Source organism: Eurosta solidaginis, chromosome 4, assembly GCF_040869045.1.
Source record: "Eurosta solidaginis isolate ZX-2024a chromosome 4, ASM4086904v1, whole genome shotgun sequence".
NCBI classification, from domain to species: Eukaryota; Metazoa; Arthropoda; class Insecta; order Diptera; family Tephritidae; genus Eurosta; species Eurosta solidaginis.
The window spans coordinates 31,835,969-31,859,437 of NC_090322.1; the positions used below are offsets into that span (position 1 = coordinate 31,835,969).

The following is a 23,469-nucleotide window of genomic DNA, read 5'->3' on the forward strand; positions in this document are numbered from 1 at the left end:
ATCTATTTATACTTATTTAATATGTATTCCGGCCTTTTACAATATCAAAAATTAAATTGGAAAAAGTTGATGTTTCCATAAGCATACATGCAAAATGGTCAGTGGCAACAGTTCTTATCTGTAAACAATACACACACAAATATGTTATGTACATGTACACGGACGCACACATTGATTCCTACGGGCTTGAGAGTTCGGTCAAACGTGCTTCGTACGACAAACGTCCTTACGTACGGCACACGTCGGTGGGTAACTGCCGCATTAGCCGGAGTCATTGGTGCCGTATGTCGTATCGCTGTATCCGTATCCCTAACGTAATCAGCTGTTTATCGTTACGACGGTAAACCAAAACCCAATTGGTTGGCTACGATACGGTTACGACCTTAGCGGCACCAATAATCGATTGCATTGATTCTCATAAGGTTGGTCGAATCAGCTGTTAAAAGGTTACCGATACGGTTACCGATAAAGCACCAATGTCTCCAGCTTTACGTTAGGGATACGACTACAGCGATACGACAAACGGCACCAATGACTACAGCTTTAGTGTTCGGGCCTTAAGTTGGAACGCTTTCCCATTGATTCGCTTTGACAGCTAAGTTCAAAACTTTGCTGCACCAAGTTTGTGGAGTGTAAGAAGGATATGCATAAACTTTGCGGCAAGCCATTTCATTGTAATCTTATCGACGGCTGGTTGGAATATCACTCTATCATAACTGCCAGTTCGAAAACGCATATCTGAGAATATTTATCAAGGTTTTCTCATAAACGCACCAGCTAATGCCAAAATGTTTTGAATCCAAGTTCAGATACGGAGTTTTTAAAGAAAACCCGGAAATCGGGTATTCTTCAACCGAATTATGAGATATGGGGTTTTTTTTTTTAATTCTGAAATAGGGCGTTAGTCAAAAGTTTAACTCAGAAGACTTTCCGATCCCGAATACCAGTTTTTCTGTACCATTCGGGCTCTCTTATTGCAAATTTAACAATCTTTAATTGCTAATGGAGCCCTTGCTTATGATATTCAGTGCGATTTGTTTAGATTTTTCAATTTAAAATCATGTTTCCAATAACCAAATTTTTATAGAACAAATGGAATTTTTACAAGTGCACAAAAAGATGTTTGGCGCTTCATTGTGCCAGAGTTATTGGGATTCTCGCTTTGAAGCTCTGAATTGCCAGTAAGAATGCCGTCGTTTAAACATTGTTATGGATTACGCATCTTTGATAGAGCAGTAAGGAAGGCAGTCGGCATGATGTGGTGGTGCACATTGGCTAGTCATGTCAGCTGGGCGGGGTCCTTGCCAACCTTACTGTTCCTGCGCCATAACAAAAAAAGTTCCTATCATGCCTATCCAAATAAACTGACAAAAAGGCGCAGAGACGACTCAAAACGCTTGAAATTCAAACTAAAACAACGTCCGGCCGAACCGGATGTCACGGACAGACCGTTACAACATTCAAAATTTAAATGCTGAAAAGTAAGGAAAAGAAAGTAAACAAAAAGGCCGAATATATAGAGGGGCGCCGCGGGTGTTGTTGCGACGCCCGGTGCATAGCCCACCCTCAAAATCCATGGCCACTGACTCACCTAAAATTTCAGCGGCCCCTTGCCAGGGTATACAGGTGCCTTCTAAATGAACCAGAACACCAACATTCCCATTTATAACTCAAATTTATTGACAATTCATTTCCTTAATTATGTAAGAAAAAAAATGTTATGGCTAATAAAATTTAATTCTTTTTTTAGAACTTTTTAGTACCTATAACGCACCTCAAATATGGAGCATATTTATGTGAATAGCATGCGCTAAGACTCAATCCGACAATACCAAAAAATTTAGAACAAATTGAGTACAAAATATATATTTTTTTTGATCTTTTAGAAAATCAGAGAATTTACTCGTATTCGAATAGCACGCGATAAAAATAAGTTTGGTAATAAAATTTTGTTAGAACAAATTTAGTACTGAAGCTGATCTGGGCATTATTCGTATAAATTTGTATACATATTTCCTTTAATCTATACTCAAATACATGTAGTTCTTGTTTTTTTGGTTTCTGTTGCTTCATTGTTTCGTTTTACGTGATCTGAACACGATATTTATGTAACTTTAAAAAAATATATATTCAATTTTTTTTTTCCAGGTGGGTCTATTGAAAATATCTCCAGTAACGTTACGGACATTCGCTTTATCAAAGAAAAATTTATATAATGTTACGGTCTGCTGTTATGGTCTACGGTTACGGTCCACTTGGGAGCGTTTTCGTGCGAACACACCTAGTGACTGGTGATGGGGCGAATGTTGCGAAACAAAAATATCGAAAAACAAGAAAGAAAGACCGGCGATCACTAGCGAAAAAAATGCCATGAGTTTCCGGCCATGGAAAGTAGAAGAACGTGAAAAAATTAGCAAAACAAAAAAAAAAGCAAAGTAGCCATGTGTTTCTGGGCTTAAACAAAGAAAAACTAAAGAGAAACATTAAATTATAAAGAGAAAAGCGGCTCTCACCGAAAAAGGGACGAGAAGCGACACATAAAGGCGACAGCAGTGAAAAACCACCAATACGGAATTGTAAAAGTGCTCCTACTAATTGCACACTGCTTGCCGTTTAACTGAGCCCCACATGCTTATCAACCAACTACCCGGTCAGCACATTGGCAAAATAATTTTTGCGAATACTTTTTTCGCCTTCTAATCGTGGCGAAGCTTTTAGCTAGTATCTAACCATTTGAAATCTTCCGTCTTTTGTTGCAATTTCCTGCGGACCAAAAAGGACATTTAAGAAACATTTAACGAATCTTGCTGATACGACAGCATCGACGAGTCCGAATTCAAATACCCATTGTTATAATAGTATCAGCACAAGCGAAATTGCTGGAAGACTCTTAAACCAAGACCTCCGCCTCCAGGGCCAGCGGTACGCTGCAGCGTAAAAGTCAACACGAAGTTTTATTGCCACCAGGTTCACTCGATCACCTCGGATCAGAGCGCAGCAACCACCAACAGTACCAACACAGCGCGCCCAAGACCGCGCATCACCTGCAACAACAACGTTTGAAACCGGGTGAGTCCGTTCCAACTCGGGGAAATTATATTATGTATTTATATGAAGTGATAAAATTCGTCACTTACAGATTATCGCTTCGAATTTTGTAATTCACTCCAAACACACTTAATGAACCTAAAGACCCTTTTCAGTAACTCGATTCGAAAATACGGTATATGAATTCGGACATTTTGGTGCTCTTAACTCTATTGACCCGTCGGGTATGTGCAATGTAAAACCGAACACCGTAATCTTGCGAGTAAGAAGCATTGTTCTCTAAAGCTCGTGAAAAGTCAATACAATCAAGAAGTAGAAAGCCAAAATTATAAAAGTTCGAGTTCTGCGAATTATTTCATCCAAGTCAAGTTACAGAATAGTGTCACCAGTATATATAGTACTTTACATATTTGAATGTGTCACTCTGAACCATATTTTTATACTCAGTTGAGCAGAGCTCACAGAGTATATTAACTTTGATTGGATAACGGTTGGTTGTACAGGTATAAAGGAATCGAGATAGATATAGACTTCCATATATCAAAATCATCAGTATCGAAAAAAAATTTGATTAAGCCATGTCCGTCCGTCCGTCCGTCCGTCTGTCCGTTAACACGATAACTTGAGTAAATTTTGAGATATCTTGACGAAATTTGGTACGTAGGTTCCTGAGCGCTCATCTCAGATCGCTATTTAAAATGAACAATATCGGACTATAACCACGCCCACTTTTTCGATATCGAAAATTTCGAAAAACCGAAAAAATGCGATAATTCATTACCAAAGGCGGTTAAAGCGATGAAACTTGGTAGATGGGTTGACGTTATGACGCAGAATAGAAAATTAGTAAGATTTTGGACAATGGGTGTGGCACCGCCCACTTTTACAAGAAGGTAATTTAAAAGTTTTGCAAGCTGTAATTTGGCAGTCGTTGAAGATATCATGATGAAATTTGGCAGGAACTTTACTACTATTATTATATTAAATTCAACTCCAGTAATGATATGATGCAAGAAAATACAAAAATTAAAAATAAAATTTCAAAATGGGCGTGGCTCCGCCCATTTTCATTTAGTTTGTCTAGAATACTTTTAATGCCATAAGACGAACAAAAATTTACCAATCCTTCTCCAATTTGGTAGGGGCATAGATTCTATGACGTTAACTATTCTCTGTGAAAATGGGCGAAATCGGTGGAAGCCACGCCCAGTTTTTATACACAGTCCACCGTCTGTCCTTCCGCTCGGCCGTTAACACAATAACTTGAGCAAAAACCGATATATCTTTACTAAACTTAGCCCACTTACAATTCAATTAAGAAAAAATTTATCATAACAATAATAATGATAAAAAATTATTGTTAGGCTTTGAGCTCGATTCGAACCCGCGATCTTAAAAATCAGTAGGCCGATATAACAACAAAAATTGTTAATACATCCCAGAGCACGGGGAAAAAAGTGTCAATAAAATATGACACTATGGCAGCATTGCCAACAAACAAGTCCAATTTTCACAGCCATTCTGCAACAGATGTCGCAGTGTTGTGAATATCAATTGGCACGAAACAGAATAGAAGTAGGATTAATGAAGACAAACAAAAAGCCGCTGTGATGGCTGAATGGTTATAGCAGTGGCGCCTAAACGTTGCCGATGAAGGAATTTAGCAGTTCCCGAAATGGATCTATACAACGAGCTTTGGCAGTTGTCTAAAATTTTTTCTTTCTTCTATTCTAATTAAAAAATTTTTTCAATTAAGAAAAAAATTTATCATAACAATAATAATGATAAAAAATTATTGTTAGGCCTTGAGCTCGATTCGAACCCGCGATGTTAAAATCAGTAGGCCGATATAACAACAAAAATTGTTAGCCCACTTACTTATCTGAACTCACTTTATCTTGGTATAAAAAATGGCCGAAATCCGACCATAACAACGCCCACTTTATCGATATCGAAAATTACGAAAAATGAAAAAATGCCATAATTCTATACCAAATACGAAAAAAGGGATGAAACATGGTAACTGGATTGGTTTATTGACGCAAAATATAACTTTGGAAAAAACTTTGTAAAATGGGTGTGACACCTACCATATTAAGTAGAAGAAAATGAAAAAGTTCTACAAGGCGAAATCAACAGCCCTTGGAATCTTGGCAGGAATAGTGTTAGTGTACTGCATATATAAATAAATTAGCAGTACCCGGCAGATGATTTTCTGGATCACCTGGTCCACATTTTGGTCGATATCGCGAGAACGCCTTCACATATACATCTAAGGGCCACTCGCTTTTAAAACCCTCATTAATACCTTTAATTTGATATCCATATCGTACAAACACATACTAGAGTCACCCATGGCCCACCCTAATGGCGACATTTCGAAAAGGCGTCCACCTATAGATCTAATGCCCACTCCCTCTTAAAATGCTCAGTAACACCTTTCATTTGATTCCCATATCGTACAAACACATTCTAGAGACACCCCTGGTCCACCTTTATGGCGATATCTCGAAACGGCGTCCACCTATGGAACTAAGGATCACTCCTTTTCAAAATACTCATTAACAGCTTTCATTTGATACCCATATCGTACAAACATATTCTAGAGTCACCCGTGGTCCACCTTTATGGCGATTTCTCGAAAAGGCGTTCACCTATAGAACTAAAGCCCATTCCCTTTTAAAATACTCATTACCACCTTTCATTTGATACCCATATCGTACAAACACATGCTAGAGTCACCCCTGGTCCACCTTAATGGCGATATCTCGAAAAGGCGTCCACCGATAGACCTAAGGCCCACTCCCTCTTAAAATGCTCAGTAACACCTTTCATTTGATACCCATATCGTACAAAAAAATTCTAGAGTCAGCCCTGGTCCACCTTTATGGCGATATCCCTAAATGGCGTCCATCCATAGAACTATGGCCTACTCTCTCTTAAAATACTATTTAATACCTTCCATTTGATACACATGTCATACAACCACATTCCAGGGTTACCCTAGGTTCATTTTCCTACCTGGTGATTTTCCTTATTTTGTCTCCATAGCTCTCAACTGAGTATGTGATGTTCGGTTACACCCGAACTTAGCCTTCCTTACTTGTTTTTATATATATATACATGCGAAAGCCATGTGAATGGGTAAGGCATTACACATTAGCGACATATGCCTTTCCGCGAGAAATTAGAATCTAGTCGCAACAAGGGATAGATGATTTTTGTCTTTGTGATCATGAACCAATAAACTGGTTCTATAAATTTTTTTGAAATATTTTTTTACTGTTCCACTATACTGTTGCGACTGAAACGTTACCTAAAAATTCATAAACTGCATGATCTCTATATGATCACACGGCACAAGTTGGTATGTACCAACTAAGACTAAAGCTATAAAAGCTTATTAAATTGTTACGAGAGTTTTGCCCGGCCATATCTATTGGTGTGGCAATCAAATTTCCATATACTCGAAATAAGACAAATAAAAATGAATTTAATGCAATTGTACTTGCAAAAAGATAAAGTATGTATTACATTCAGAACATAGAACATTGGTATGCAATTTAAATGCAATCATAGAAGTTCCAGATAATATTCTAAGATTAGGTTAGACCACTAAAATTTGTAAGTTGTACCTAAACATTTAGTTAAGAAGTTTCGCATTCCAAGGGGTTGGGTTCCTTTTATTTTCCTTCCACTTGCGCTTCAGTAACCCCTACTTCTAGTTTTGCTACATTCGGAATTGTCCTTATATATATATATATATATATATCAATAGTGCGTACATACAAATTTGATGCACACGGGCGAGCGTTGTCGCATTTAGGACACTGCAGTCTAACTCTACTGGAGCGTAGTTCCAGTTGACTTATTTAATTAAAGGCAATTTTCTTTGCATTCTCTTACGTATTAGCGAAATGAAATGGAATTTATTGTAACCAAATTAAATACGTCAACATAAGGATAGAAAATAAAACGAGCTCCGTGGCCTTATTGAAACGACATACTTATGTTCGAAACAGTATATTATATTAGGTAATGCCTTGAATTTAAAGAAGAATGCTGGCGTCTACATTCTTTTAGAAGGCACTTAGGCATTCAGGTAAGGGGCCACTGAAATTTTAGGTGCGTCGGTGGCCATGGTTTTTGAGGGTGGGAAATGCACCGGGCGTCGCAACAACACCCGCGGCGCCCACAAGTTATATTCGGCCCTTTTTTGTGTTCTTTTAATCTTCAGCATTTTTTTTCTTTAATTTTGAGCGTTTTTTTTTTGCATTTCTGCGTTAGTAACTGGCCGTGTCCGGTTCGGTAATTTTTTTTGCGTTAGATTTATTTTTTTTTGAATTTAAATTTTGAAGCTTAACGGTCTATCCATGGCATCCGGTTCGACAGGATGTTGTTTTATTTTGAATTTCTAGCGTTTTGAATTAGTTCTGCGCTGTGTGACCGTTTAAAGGCATGATAGGAATTTTTTTTCTGATTATGGCGCAGGAACAGTAAGGCTGGCAAGGACCCGCCCCAGCCGACAATGACTAGCCATTGAGCACCACCAAATCATGCCAACCGCCTTCCTTACTGCTTCCACCGTCGATGCGATTACCATAACAATAAAGAGGTATATATTAATAGATCCTGGGTTTAATCTAGATTTGTTTTCTTGCTTATAAGCTATATTGTCGTGCATCATGTTAATTTTTTAGTATAACAATGACGATGAGATTTTAAAATGATCCTGCATATTTTCTTAAAGTATAATTACATATGTTTTGGGTGTTTGCGACTTTGAAAATTAATTTTCTTCACTCTTAATTAATACATACTAAATGGCTAGGTATCTACACGCATTAACTAACAGCACAATTCAACAATTGATACCTTTTTCAATAACCAAATTTTACATTAAGTTTCAGCGCAAGTTAACGTACACTTCCGAGTTAAAAATTAGCACCAAAGATTATCTGCAAATTCAAATTCATTTTCTTCCTCTTTTTTTTTATTAAGAAAAACTTGGATGAATTGTAAACCAGCTTCTAAATCATTTTTGGAAAAAAAAAATTCGAAATTTTACATCAGAACCTTATTAAAATGTTTGAGTATGCAGCTTTTTGTAATTCACTAATTTTAGGCTGGCATTACAAGGTTGTAGTCTAACCGAATTCCTGATGATTTTTGACAATTACTATCGAAACTTTGGCTTACAATTGGAAAATTATTTCTATGTGGAAGAAAATGTTAAAATGCGTACTCGCAAAGTTTGCAGATATTCTAAGGGTTTACTTAAGATTTTCCAATCTCTTGCCAAAACATTTTTGACTTTCGTTTGCGTAGCTTTCGTTAAACATTTCTGTAACGTGTTACAGAAGAAAATAGCTAGCAATATACGTTAATATCTTTGGCAGATGTGATTTTACTTGCAGGTGTACATATGTACATCGGACCGTATCGAAAAAAAAACAAAAGCAGCAAATTTCGAGAAGAAAAAAAATTTTCATTCCCCCCTCCTTTTTTTCTTTAAGGCTTATGGCCGCATTAAGTACCTACAAAAAAGAACTAATACTAAAGGTATAATATTCCTAGCTAGTCCGCGTCACGGAACGAACTCACCATGTTTCACGGTCGCTGCTGTTGTATGTAGTGTTGCAGCAGGCCTATGTTCGGGGCCCTGCTGTTGTTGTAGTTATAGCTGGTGTTTCAGAGCCACTCTGCTGTTGATAGTTAGGTTGTTTAGGAGCATATGCACCGTTAGCATTACCTCCCGCTTGATAATTTAATGGATTGCTACGTTGTTGACGTTGTTGTTGTTGTTATTGTAGCGATTAGTTACTCCCCGAAGGCTTTGGGGAGTGTTATCGATGTGATGGTCCTTTGTCGGATACAGATCCGATACGCTCCGGTAACACAGCACCATTAAGGTGCTGTATCGACCATCTCGGGAACGATTTATATGGCCACATTAAACCTTCAGGCCATCCCTCCCTCCCCACCCCCAAGTTCCATGAGGAGCGGTTGTTGACGTGGTGGTTGGCCTTGTTGTTGCCTACGGCGATTATTGTTACCATGACCATTCGCTGCTTAAAATTATGATGATGATTGCAATTAAGTAAGGTCGTATTGGTATTGACCCCTAAACGAGCTTACGACGAAAGTAAGATCTTCAGTAGGCGCCGAAATCGCGGAAGTTGTCTCCTCGTGCCGAATAACACTTTGTATATATATTAATATTTAAACGATTGTTTTACCGTGGTGGTGCTTGTGTACAAGGCTTTAAAAGGGATGGAGGCTCGTTACTATAATCGGGTTTACCCTTTTATCCGGAAATTAAAGCAATTCCAAGCACGTCGTTGTTATTGGGCTAACTTAATATATTTGGCAATGGTTTATTATTCAAACATTGCCAATTACAATTTCTTCACGCTTGCGGAAAACGCAACATCAAGAGCAACTCCAAAAGGGAAAACGATCTGCTTCTTCAATTGGATTTTTTGCTTTTCTGTGGCTCCAGTTATTTTTTTTCACAATTACTAGCTAGCGCGTTTGCCAATTGGTTTTCCATTTATGTGGGAATGCTTTTTCCCGGATTTTAGGCAAATTTAAGGAATCTTAAATTTTTCCTTGCCGCGATTTTTTCTGCTTCTTGCGCTGTCAATTTTTTTGATCCAGCTTTCTTTTTTTTCTTCTTCCTCCGGAAACAGCGTGTTTCTTCCTAGAGATCATCGCTTCACACCCGTGGCGACCTCTAGTGTCCATTTCGATCAACATTGCCATGGCACCTTTTATTTGCCATCACTAGCCAGTAGGTGCGTTCCAAAGGTGACTCTCCCAAATGGACCATAACAACATCGGTCATCGCTTTCATTGTGTTCTCCTACATGAAAGTACGGAGACTCTATTCCGGGGTGGGCGTGAGCTTAGCACCTGCTAAGCGACCATATATGTATACGATAAGCGAGAACACAATGGCTACTTCGTCAAAATCAACGACAGCTCTTTTAGTAGAGTTGTGTTTTTTCGTTCATTTCAGAGATTCGGTTCTTTCGTTCTTTTCCTGATGATCGAAGAAGTGGTTCTTTTTGTTCATCTGTTCCTTTTTTTTTCAAGCAAATTTCTTCACTGCTGCTCGCACCCACGAAAAAAGCCAACAAGTATAGATGGGGGTGTGTATGCAGCAATACTTTGTATAGGTATATTTAAATGTGGTATGAATAAATAAGTCAATATATATATGTATAATTAACTTCAAAAATAGTTACAAATTTCTGAAGATCCAGGAAATTGAAAGAGTACAGACACAAATTGTAAATATGCACTTTTCAAGTTTAATAAATGTAATAATTAGTTTCTTACAAAAGATGTTTTTCATAAATAGTCCCTACATATATTGTTGTAGCAGTGCCACACACAAAGATGACCACACATATCTGTAGTGTAAGTGGCATCATCGAAAATCGTGCTCTTTGTGAATTTCTGCGTATGTATGTATGAATTTACAATGTTCGCGAACGAGAAGAGAGAAAGAATAACATTAGATAAAACGAACTAAAAGAACAAATAGAACCGAAATCGAAGATCTAGTTCACTTGTTCAGTTGAGAGACCTGTTCAATTGAACAAGTTCAGAACGAAACGACCCAACTCTATCTTTTAGTTTAATTTCGATGGTCGTAAAGTGAGGAAGTGTCGCACGCGCGCTTAAAACAGAGTACCAAAGAGTGCGTGTGACACGTGTTCACCGTTCAAGCATTGAAATCAAACTAAATATATAATTGATTTTGCTTTCGTGCTCGCTACGCGTTCGTGTTTACTAACACATTCTCAATTTGGTAGCCGTGTAAATGTAGTGGTGCCCACCGCTGATCTATTTTTGACAAAGCATGGTTAAGGTCCAATTAAACTTCCTTAACCCTAACGCCATAGTCGTAACCATACCCATATCAATAAACATCTCCAATGTGATCGATTAATGGTGCCTTAACCTAAAATCGTGAAAAATTCCTAATAATGAAAAAAAACGCAAAAAATTACAAACATATTCCACAAAAAATAAGTCTCTTAGTCATAACGTATACAAAACAATGAATAAAATCTACAAAAAGTTATTAAATTCACCAACTCAAATATTTTTAGGTTATGGATATGGCGAGAAACCAAAAACAAATTGGTTGGCTATGGTATGGTTATGGCGTTAGCGTTATGGCATGGTACCATTAATCGATTATATTGATTTCCATAAGTAGGTTCCATCAGCTGTTTTATCTGGTTATGGTTTTGTGGTTGTAAGTCACCATTAATTGGCCTTTTAATCACGTTTATTTTGCGGTGGTAGGGCACTATGTTCCCAGCAGAGAATTTATACACAATTGTGCAGAGAATTTATACAAATTGTGTACACACAGCTTAACGTAAAGTACTATCTGAGGTCGCCCTTAGTTTTTCTATCGATTATTCGCAATCGTAAGTTCTACATCGCAAATACCGTTTGACATGACCGATTAAAATTTGAATTTGAAAAGCATGAAATAACTGCATTTTGCCATTAATTTTAACTTTTGTGAATTCAGGGGCATTCTATGTGTGCTGATTCTTTTGTTTACACTGGGTATAAAGCAGAAATATCGTTAGACACACGTTGCGAAAAAATTCCTATCTAGTGCATGCGGAAAAATCAGCGAAATTGATATGAAACCACTTGAAATGTTAAAATTCACAATGGAACATCGCGATCTTGTTTGGGATGATGAAATGATCATAAAACTAATTAGAAAAATTGAACTACATCGTTCGCTGTGGGATACGAATGATGTGGATTATCGTAATATTATAAAGAAGCGGTTAATATATACAGAAATCGGCAAAGAGTTCGGTTGTTGCGGTTCGGTGGTGGAACGAAAATGGAGAGATTTGCGTAATCAGTATCGACGTGAAAAACTTAAAAACGACGAATCAACATGGTTTGCGTTAGATCCGATGCGGTTCGTGGACGGACAAAATTCGGTTAGTGAAGAAAACAGACATCTAATTAAGTTTTAAGCCTTTCCTACGTAAAATAAAAGATGCAAAGCGCGATAGCCTCCGAAGAGATTTTCGGCCAAGATTTTCTTCCAATTTGCGTTTTGCTCTTTTTGATTTTTGCTACGAATACTCACCATAAACACCACTACCGATACTCATATAAATTTTTTTAATTTGACAAATGTATGTATTCTGCACTTAAGCCGATGTTTTAGGCCGACTCTGAACGGCATCTGCAGGGCAGATCAGTTTTTACTGAGAAGATTTTCATGGCAGAAAAACGCTCGAAAGTGTTTGCCAAATTACTTCCGAGGGGCGGCACGGTTTAGAAAATACCTTTTTCGAACTGAGAAACTTGTTTCTAAATGTTTCATGTTATTCTGCTCGGTGTTGTAGGCGGATCACGCTACCACCAAACCGCGACAGCGGCGAAGTATATTCATCCAGAAAATTGCGTAACGAAAATAGAAAGTCTAACAGTCGGTCGGATAGGAGTACTGCTACAAGATTTTTACAGCATGAGCTGCAATATGAAATCATCTAATGGATTGTCTTTCTTGACAGCTAGCTTTAAAAGCATTCGAACGCCGAGACTCCCTCGCATGGGGGCATATCAATGACTCCCTTTAACGATCACATCATTATCGAAAGGAATGAATGCAGATGAGACGGCTTGAAACGTTCCGAAATGGCGAGGCGAACAACTCTATGAACCACCACAATGTTACCGCCTGAGAAAAATCGAGTAATTCTATAATATGGCAACTAACTTAAAACATTTTAGGCGAAATTGTCATAAAAGTTCGCTCAACCTAGCCTAACCTTTATTTAGCCATCAATACATGTCCTGAGAACTTGTCCATCTTTCCTAAGTAGTACCTTTCGATAGCCACACTAAAATGTTGAAACTCGAGCTTACAGTATCGCTTGAAGGTATCTCGTTTCTTTTATGTTCCTCAGTTTGATAACAGATGAAGTACATATCAATTACTACTGCTTTCTGGGTGGCTTTCCGTAATTCGATAGTCGAAACTTCTCTGTTCGATATTTCCCAGCTATTATTCAGAATCAAAAGTGTCATAGAATACACCTAAATTGGAGCGCTTACGCTAATTATGAGCTCATTTAAGAGCCGAAAATGAGGGTATTTCCCGTTTACAATGGTCGTCCGATATGAACCTCATTTCATACATTTTGTGAGCCTAAATAGGAGCCCGATCAGACCCCAGTGGCTAGCTTTCATCAGTTCCCCTCATACATGCAGCAAACGATCCACGGGTCGAATACTCATTATTGGGTAATTCGGACCAATTAAGCAAGGAGCCTGTTTTGTAAAGGTCATATGGTTCCAATGATTGTGCAATCGAACGCCAGACATTTGGACTGCTTAAGTTTTAAATATTATAGGCTTTGCTTAAGCTTCTTGAATTATAAGGATTTTGGGTAGGACCTAGTAATACCACCAAAAGTATCAACAGCTCTACATTGATCTCTCGCAATTTTGTCTCCTTTTTATAATCAGCGTGCTTTGCACACAGAATATATTAACTTTGATTGGATAACGGTTGGTTGTACAGGTATAAAGGAATCGAGATATTTATATAGACTTCCATATATCAAAATCATCAGTGTCCAAAAAAAATTTGATTGAGCCATGTCCGTCTGTCCGTTAACATGATAACTTGAGTAAATATTGAGATATCTTCACCAAATTTGGTACACGAGCTTATCTGGACCCAGAATAGATTGGTATCGAAAATAAGGGAAATCGGATGATAACCACGCCCACTTTAAATATACATATATATAAAATTTTGGAAAACACAAAAAACCTGATTATTTAGTAAATAATACACCTAGAATGTTGAAATTTGACGTGTGGACTGATATTGAGACTTGATAAAAATTTGAAAAAAATGTTTAAATGGGCGTGGCACCTCCCACTTGTGATAAAAGCAATTTTACAAATATTATTAATCATAAATCAAAAATCGTTAAACCTATCGTAACAAAATTCGGCAGAGAGGTTGCATTTACTATAAGGAAAGCTTTGAAGAAAAATTAACGAAATCGGTTAAGGACCACGCCCAATTTTATATACAAGATTTTTAAAAGGGTCGTGGACGAATAAAATAAGCTTTATCTTTGCAAAAAAGAGCTTTATATCAATGGTATTTCATTTCCCAAGTGGATTTGTAACAATAAATAGGAAAAACTTAAAATAAAAAAGGAGGCGTGGCACCGCCCCTTTTATGACTAATCAATTTTCTATGTTTCGGGAGCCATAACTCCAAGAAAAATTAACGGATCGTAATAAAATTGGGGACAAAGATTTTCTCTATAGCAGGAAATATTTCTGGAAAAAATGGACGAGATCGGTTAAATACCACGCCCACTTTTATATAAAAGATTTTTTAAAGGGTCGTAGACTAGAATAGTAATCTATAACTTAGCAAATAATAGTTTTGAATGAATGATATTTCACTTATCAAGTTTTATTGTAAGAGTAAATGGGGAGACATTTTTTTTAACGGGCGGTGCCACATGTTATGTAGAAAAGTAATTTATTTGAAATGAAATGTGGAAGTAAAGCTCACGCTGAGTATATAAAGTTCGGTTACACCCGAACTTAGACTTCCTTACTTGTTTTTTCTTTCAGAACAATTCATTGGTGGTCACACAAAAAGTATCGCCTGTAACGCATCAAAACCCTTCTAGTCCATACGTGAATGCAAGTAAATGGCAAAAGAGGAAATATCCTTCAGCAAATATACCTCTACCCTTAAATGATCAATGGACTTCAGCGCATATGTTAGCTTCGTTACACAGCAACAATAGAGATGAATTTGAAATTTATGCCGAAGGAGTTGCAACTAAATTACGTAAAATTCAAGATCCCCGCATGCAATTAAACGCTCAACGTATTATCGATAATACCCTTTACGATGCATTGATGAAGAGTGCTCCAAAGCCGCCACCGAAGGCAATAACAACTGCTAATAATACCCAATAATCTACAACTTTGAAACCAGAAGGATATTAGGGCAAAGAATAACATGAGCTCAGCCGTATTCTTTAAGGTTATCACAGTATGTACTAGAATAGATTTCGAGATGAGCGCAGAGCCCAGCGAACATGTACATATAAATTTCTGAATAAACGCAATAATTTTCATAACATACTTCTGGTGGATTAAATGGGGGTTGGGTAACAGAGATCGCAAAAATTGACGATCTCGATCGGTGAAAATTATTGTACGCTTTTGAGATGGAAACCGGAAGATTCACCTAAAATCATGTTATCTTTTTTGTAATAGTATTTCAAGGCTTGAGTGATTTCCCATAGCGGCCCTTTGAAGGGCGTAAATCAGAATCAGTGCAGAACGTTAGCGATCGAGGTGTACACTAAATAAGCTTAGTATCATTCCGCTCCACTGCTTTAATTGTGTCCTCACCGCGCGGCATCTCCTGTTACAAAAATGAAGGTAACATACACATATTTAGCAAGAGAGGCGACCCCAGGCTCCCCACGGAAAGAGGGAATGGGATGACCACGGGGTCGTACATCAAATCATTCCAAAGACAGACTGATAAATTTTTAAGCCAAAAATGAGCCAATACTTTTTTACATGCCCTTGGTACGTTGAATCTGAATAGGGTTTCAGAGTTTTTGAATTGGTTCTGGAGCCGAATCTGAAAATGCGTTCCAGGATCGAATAGATACGAAAAAAAAATTACCCGATACGTCAGTCGTATAAGTTAAATGGGATTATAACATACGATAGTAAACGAATCGCGATATATTTTGAACGAATTGCTCTTTTTAGAACCAAACATACGCTTGAACCATGATTCAATCACAAGCGGTTTGCTCGGCAGTCAAAATTTTTGACAATTACGGCCATCTTGCTGCCAAGTTGAACTGACAGCCCCTGACTGTGTTGCTTCTTGGCAGGTTTGTTTAAAAAAGTAGTTAAAGGCAAAATCTTGGTATAAAAATATATTTCACACATATCTATTTGACGTTGTAATTTTTATTTATTCTTGAAAAAAATATTGTTTTCATCACATGAAAACTGGTAAGTTCAGACCAAAATTTAATAATGAAGCAATATACAGGAATTATTCTTAATTTTGCAGGTGTTAGGCATTAGGAAATACCTGCTACTGCTGTTTAATTGTGAATTCGATTGCTTATTTTGAGGTAAGACAATTAATTGTAAAACATAAATTTAAAATTTATTCGTGACCATTTTCAGATTAAGCTCTGTTATATACCGGTGGGGCGGCGGGGGGCCTGCGCGCCGACAAAGTAATCGGCGTAAACCTCTAAACTGAATGGCTGGACTTCAGAATAACACATTGTCCACAACTAACGAATATGGAAACATACTGCTGACGTCAATAATACATATGTTTTACGATCTGGAAGAATATCCTAAAGTTGCGGATTGTTATCTGGGAGGCTTTTAGTACGAAAATAAAAAAATAATATTTGGAAAGGTTTGGCTTATATGTATTTAAGTAAATCGACGTTTCGGCCATTTGGAAAGATCCGGGTTTTGCCCCAATATCTCGCGGATCGGTCAAAAAATCTCAGGAGTTGCGGAGGGAGGGAGAAATACTTAAAATGGTCACACTTTCGAGGTGTTGTTCTGGGCTAACTCTAATACTCGTCGTCGGCACGATTTCTTCAAATCATTTGTGGCTCCATGCTGGTCACACACAAAGGCGACTTACAAGCCAACCTAAAGCTGGAAACATTGGTGCTTTATCGGTAACCGTATCGGTAACCTTATAACAGCTGATTCGACCAACCTTATGAGAATCAATGCAATCGATTATTGGTGCCGCTAAGGTCGTAACCGTATCGTAGCCAACCAATTGGGTTTTGGTTGACCGTCGTAACGATAAACAGCTGATTACGTTAGGGATACGGATACAGCGATACGACATACGGCACCAATGACTCCGGCTTAATATAAACGCACGCAAGTAATTTTCTGTCAAAAATGTCTCATGCACATACAACTTGTATGAGAGCAACCGAAATTGAATTTGCTGCTTGAAAACCTAATGCTTAAAACACAATGACGAGCGACGACGATATACGCCGCGTCGGGTGATGACATTTTTCAAATTACGCCGAGACATTTCGTCTACTTAAAACACAATGCCGGGCGAAATTGACGCTGTTTATTCAGAGTGGCCATTATTTAGAAATAAAGATGAAACAATTAAAACTTTTTTAATTCTCTGCTTTAGCACTTGACTGCTAAAATACGCCCAAAATATTAAGAAATTAAAAAAACCAAACAAAAATTATAAGAAATTAAATTAAAAATTATATGTAATTAATTTCTTGTATTCCGGCCTTTTGGTTAATATATTCAAAGTATGTTTGAGCTCTAGGCCAATATATACATATGTTTATTAAAATACAGCAAATGTGTTTAAACAATGTATATTTTTTTTTTTTGTCGAATGGTTTGTCTTGCCAATATTTCGACTTCAATCTGAAGTCATCTTCAGGACTGAAAAAAACGAAAAACATTTATAGACATTGGTACATACATACATAATTATACAATTGTCGCACGTGCCAACTTACACTTATGACTGCACCTGGTCGACTAACTTTATATTTTATATTTTAACAAACAAGGGTAAAAGAACATTAAAAAACATAAACAATAAAATACAGTAATCGTAAACAAATATTTTTATACAAACAACAATACATTAATTCTCCAACCGTAAGCGACGCTCACATCAGCAGCAGGTGAACAATTGTGCAAACGAAGTCACACTCTTATTATAAGCCTTTTTTGTTGTTGTTGATAAGTTCTCTATAGGCGTAGGCGCAATGGTCTGTGTCTGATTTGAAATTTATGCGTTTGTCACTTGGTGTATTTATTATGTGTAACATTTCAAGTATATAGCGTTTATTGCTGTTTCTCTCATGCTGCATTATTGTTACATTTTCCAAGTCGGGAGAGTGTCCAGTGGTTCTACAGTGCTGAGTTAAAGCTGTCTTATTGTCATTAGGGTTGTCACGATTTTTGATATTTGATTTATGTCCGGAAATCCTCGTCTTCAATTTCGATTTAGTTGTCCCCACATATACTTTGTCGCATACGTGGGACCCGTCGCCATTACAATTAATTTTATATATAACGTCCGATTTATCAAATTTCTCTATTCTGCTTTTCGTATTGCTAAAAATCCTCCGTTGCAACGTATTGTTGTATGTGAAAGCTAATTTAAATCTCTCTCTGTCATATATGTTTGAATATTTTATTCTATTAGACAGACCAGATACAAATGTGGTCGATTTATACATTTTCTTTGTATCATTAGTTGGTTTATTTGTATTTAATTTTACGAAATAATCTCTTATGTAGCTCTGTATTATATATGTTGGAAACTCATTATTCTCTAATATGTTTTTTATTGCTTTTATATTCTCCTCGTGGTAGCCTTCATCACTAATGGAGAGAACTCTTCTGACAAAATTCTTGGCTGTGTTGACTATCGTTGCCTTGTCATGATTCGAGTTATAATTGATTAGCCTACCCGATGCAGTGGGCTTCTTGTACCAATCAAATGAAAGTTGGTTATTCCTTCTTATTATTAAGGTATCTAAAAATGGCAGCTGTCCATCAGTTTCGACTTCAACAGTAAACTTGATGCTCCTATTGTATCCATTCAAAATATTAAGCATATCTTCCACGGCATCCGTTTTTACGATGGCGAACAAATCGTCCACATATTTCGTTAATAAACGTGGCTTGTGATGTGAATCTTCTTCGAATTTCTGTAACAAGTCTTCCATCACAATATCCGCTATTACAGGAGATGCTGGTGACCCCATAGGCATTCCTGACCGTTGCTCATAAATTTTATTGTTGAAACTAAAATATCTATTATCTCTTATGCAGAACCGAACCATATTCATAAAAAGTTCCTTCGTGAGATTTGTATGGTTCTTTATATCATCCCACTTGGAAGCTATAATTTCCAAGGCATGATCTACCGGGATGCTTGGAAATAATGAGACAACATCAAAGGAAACGAGACTCTCGTCGTCAACGATGTAGGTATCTTTAATTTTGTTCTTAAAGGCGATAGTGTCTTTTACGTTATATTTAGATGTTTTGGTTATATTTTCAAGGACATTGACAACATATTTACACAACTTGTATGATGGGGAATTGACAGACGAACAAATGGGTCTCAATGGTAATCCTTCTTTATGGATTTTAGGTAAGCCATACAGTCTTGGCGCGATGGCCGTTTTGGTTATTAATTGGTATTTTCCTTTCGTATCGATCATTTTATGTTTAAATAGTTTCTCTACAATTTCATTATTTTTTTCCTGAGAATAATGAGTTTCCAACATATATAATACAGAGCTACATAAGAGATTATTTCGTAAAATTAAATACAAATAAACCAACTAATGATACAAAGAAAATGTATAAATCGACCACATTTGTATCTGGTCTGTCTAATAGAATAAAATATTCAAACATATATGACAGAGAGAGATTTAAATTAGCTTTCACATACAACAATACGTTGCAACGGAGGATTTTTAGCAATACGAAAAGCAGAATAGAGAAATTTGATAAATCGGACGTTATATATAAAATTAATTGTAATGGCGACGGGTCCCACGTATGCGACAAAGTATATGTGGGGACAACTAAATCGAAATTGAAGACGAGGATTTCCGGACATAAATCAAATATCAAAAATCGTGACAACCCTAATGACAATAAGACAGCTTTAACTCAGCACTGTAGAACCACTGGACACTCTCCCGACTTGGAAAATGTAACAATAATGCAGCATGAGAGAAACAGCAATAAACGCTATATACTTGAAATGTTACACATAATAAATACACCAAGTGACAAACGCATAAATTTCAAATCAGACACAGACCATTGCGCCTACGCCTATAGAGAACTTATCAACAACAACAAAAAAGGCTTATAATAAGAGTGTGACTTCGTTTGCACAATTGTTCACCTGCTGCTGATGTGAGCGTCGCTTACGGTTGGAGAATTAATGTATTGTTGTTTGTATAAAAATATTTGTTTACGATTACTGTATTTTATTGTTAATGTTTTTTAATGTTCTTTTACCCTTGTTTGTTAAAATATAAAATATAAAGTTAGTCGACCAGGTGCAGTCATAAGTGTAAGTTGGCACGTGCGACAATTGTATAATTATGTATGTATGTACCAATGTCTATAAATGTTTTTCGTTTTTTTCAGTCCTGAAGATGACTTCAGATTGAAGTCGAAATATTGGCAAGACAAACCATTCGACAAAAAAAAAAAAATATACATTGTTTAAACACATTTGCTGTATTTTAATAAACATATGTATATATTGGCCTAGAGCTCAAACATACTTTGAATAAATTATATGTAAAGAAAAAAAAAATTTGTTTTTGGATATGTTTTCTTTTTTTATACTTAAAAACTTGAACAGCAGCAACCCTTGGTATGTTTGTCGTCATCGCCCGGCGGCGACGATAGAAATAAATCTATCGTCGAAAAATGACGTCGCGTAAATTTCGCTCTTGGCGTTCATTGTGTTTGTTCACCTTCATGTAATTATGGGGATTCTATTTTTGACAAGGCGATGTTCGTCGGGTTTATTTCGCGGCGTCAGGGCATTGTGTTTCAAGCTTAACTCGATTTCCAATTTTTGTTCTGCGTGACATTTCAGTTTGACGTTTGCCGGTTGTTGCGTGCGCTAAAAAAACGCAGTGCGGTTTTATTAGGTTGGCATGTTACGGTTGCTATCAATTATCTACTAATAGACTCTCGTGCCACAGTTTTAACGATTAGCATCAATGCTGGGTTATTGTTGATCGCGCCAAAGGGCGCTTTCACTTTTTTCGGCTGTTTTTAAGACTACGACTTCAAATTTCGCAATTGGATTTTATAACTGGCGTGATGCGCATTCCTTCATACTCGACCTTATCGGACCAAGTTTCAAACAATAAATCAGGGATGCACCTTAACGTTAAGCTAATCGTTTATCAAAAAATTTCCACCGTTTCCGTTGAAACACTTCGAAATATTATCGATAAAGAAATTATCAAGGTAAATTTTATCTCGTTTTTAACCGAAGCGAAAAGCTTTCGTTAACGTTAAAAACGTTAACAAAAACGTGATACTTTATGTTTGAATTGTGCTGGCAATGCTATAGCCATGGTGAAGCCGTAAGGTGGTAACAGCGAGCGCACATACACACACAAACTCCATGTAATTTGTTTGTGTAATTCGTTGGTGGTAATGTCAAAAATACTCTGAGAAATGTTCGTACTGTCAAAATTCATGAGAAAAGTTGCAATCAGCTTGGCTAATGCTTTCACCTTTAATGACTTCGCCATCAATCAGCTTTGCCAGCATAGTTTGAAATTAATAATCAACATAAACGATTTGATTTCGTTTTGATATGGCAGAAAACGAAACGACATCATTTCGTTAATTTGACGTTCTTAACGTTAATAACCGAAACGAAATGACTTTGTTTCGTTTATTAACGTTAATTATCGTAACGAAATGATATCGGTTCGTTGGTTAAGCATGCCTGCAATAAATGGCGTAGACAGTCTTAAAAAAAGTAGAAACTATAGTAACGCACCGATATTTTTACATTCGGTACCGGCGTGCGAGAAACAACGAAAATCGGCGGCGGCGGGGATTGTTTTAAGAATTATTTCGAAACTATTACGGAATTATTTCGGGATTATATCGGATCATTTTGGAATTGTTTTCGAAATAACTTTTGCCTATTTCGGGATCATATCTGGACTATTTTGGCATAATTTAGGTATAATTTTAAGTCATCTATAATTATATTATAACATAGAATAAAATTGCAAATTGATAATTATTTAACACACAATATATATTTTAGTTAAAATAACCAAGTTGTAGCAAATATTTTAATATTCACTTATACCTAATTAACTATATCAAAGTAAAATTCAAATTAAAATGTCAACGAAAATATTTATATCAAAATAACTTTTTCCATTGAAACTGTTTATGAATATTTGGAGGTTTGTTCATATTCTGTCGAATGGATGAAGCGAATTTTCTTCAAGTCGCATTCCTAGCACATATAAAAATCTTGTCTTGCTTACCGGTGCACTTAACGGACAATGTGAGCATACAAGAATTATGTATTTGTAAGAAATTAATACAAAGTACATATAAAAAGTTTGAAAAGCTTGAATTTGCACCTGTTTTGTTGCAAAGATTCGCAGTCTCCACGAAAGTATCTATATGGTACAGTAATACGCATATACATATGTACTTATTTATTTCGTCTGTGCGTTTAAGAATATATACTGTGACGGATATTAGCAACACTAAGGGATACTATCATCTCTAAGCCGATACTGAGCAGTGACTTTTATGCACATAAAAAAATCAATCATTATGTCTACACAAATGTCCATACAAGCAGCGGAGAGAAACGCACAAACACATGCATATATCTGAGATACTCCCAAAAGTAGGCAATCATCGGTGGAAGTATCACTCACATATACACGCGCATATGGCTATGCGAGAAGCTATAATCGTGCATCTGTAGTTATAGCTGGTGAGTTTATAGCTGGTATACAAGTAGTAAATATAAAAACGCCTAGAAATATGCAAACGAGGAAACCGAAGAGTATAAAAGCAGCGCCAGCTGAGACATGGCAATCAGTTTGATTTAAGCAAGCTATTGGTTGCGAAGTATCAGTGTTATTGGAAGTACTTTAATAAAGGCCATTTTGCATTATTGAATATTTGAGTTATTTATTCAACAGTTTAGCGATACGAACGTTAGTAGAAGGTGTAAAATAAACCGAGTTTCACTAAATTCGTTTCAATACTTTAAAATGCAAAATTGATAACTATTAACATACTACCTTTCATACTAGTATACTACCATTCCTACCATCATGGGAAAATTATTCCCCTTTTTCCTTCCTACAGAAATGCAACCCGGAGTTATTTTAGAATTTGGGAGTGGCAAAGCTCTGATGTCAGTTGGAGAACAAACCTCTAGTAATTGAATCATGCGCTTGAACGTAGTTTAAAGTCATAATAGATGTAAAAAAGCACAATTACTTGTAAAAATAACATAAAAAATTAATCGATAACGCTCATTAACTCGTTCACGTACAGCTATGGACATTTAAATGGCACATTTTTTAAAAATTAAAAAAAAAAACGAACAAGTATTTGTTTGTAAAGGTTTATTTCACACTTTTAACGTAAAACAAAAAAAATATATTGAATTCAATTTTAACAAACAAAAAAATTTTAATTCCGAAAAAGTAACGAAATCAGCTGGATACATAAATGGCACAACCTAAAACAATGAATGAA

General features: G+C 36.5%; 1 protein-coding gene across 1 annotated transcript; it reads left to right on the forward strand.

The window, feature by feature from the left end:
* Nucleotides 1-11,452: 11,452 nt before the first annotated feature.
* On the forward strand, nt 11,453-15,116 carry LOC137247789 (uncharacterized). Its single transcript, XM_067778737.1, has 2 exons — nt 11,453-12,038; nt 14,716-15,116. Exons 1-2 carry the CDS (start codon nt 11,724-11,726, stop codon nt 15,067-15,069), a joined length of 669 nt encoding a protein of 222 aa, XP_067634838.1. The 5' UTR covers nt 11,453-11,723; the 3' UTR covers nt 15,070-15,116.
* The last annotated feature ends 8,353 nt before the right edge of the window (nt 15,117-23,469 follow it).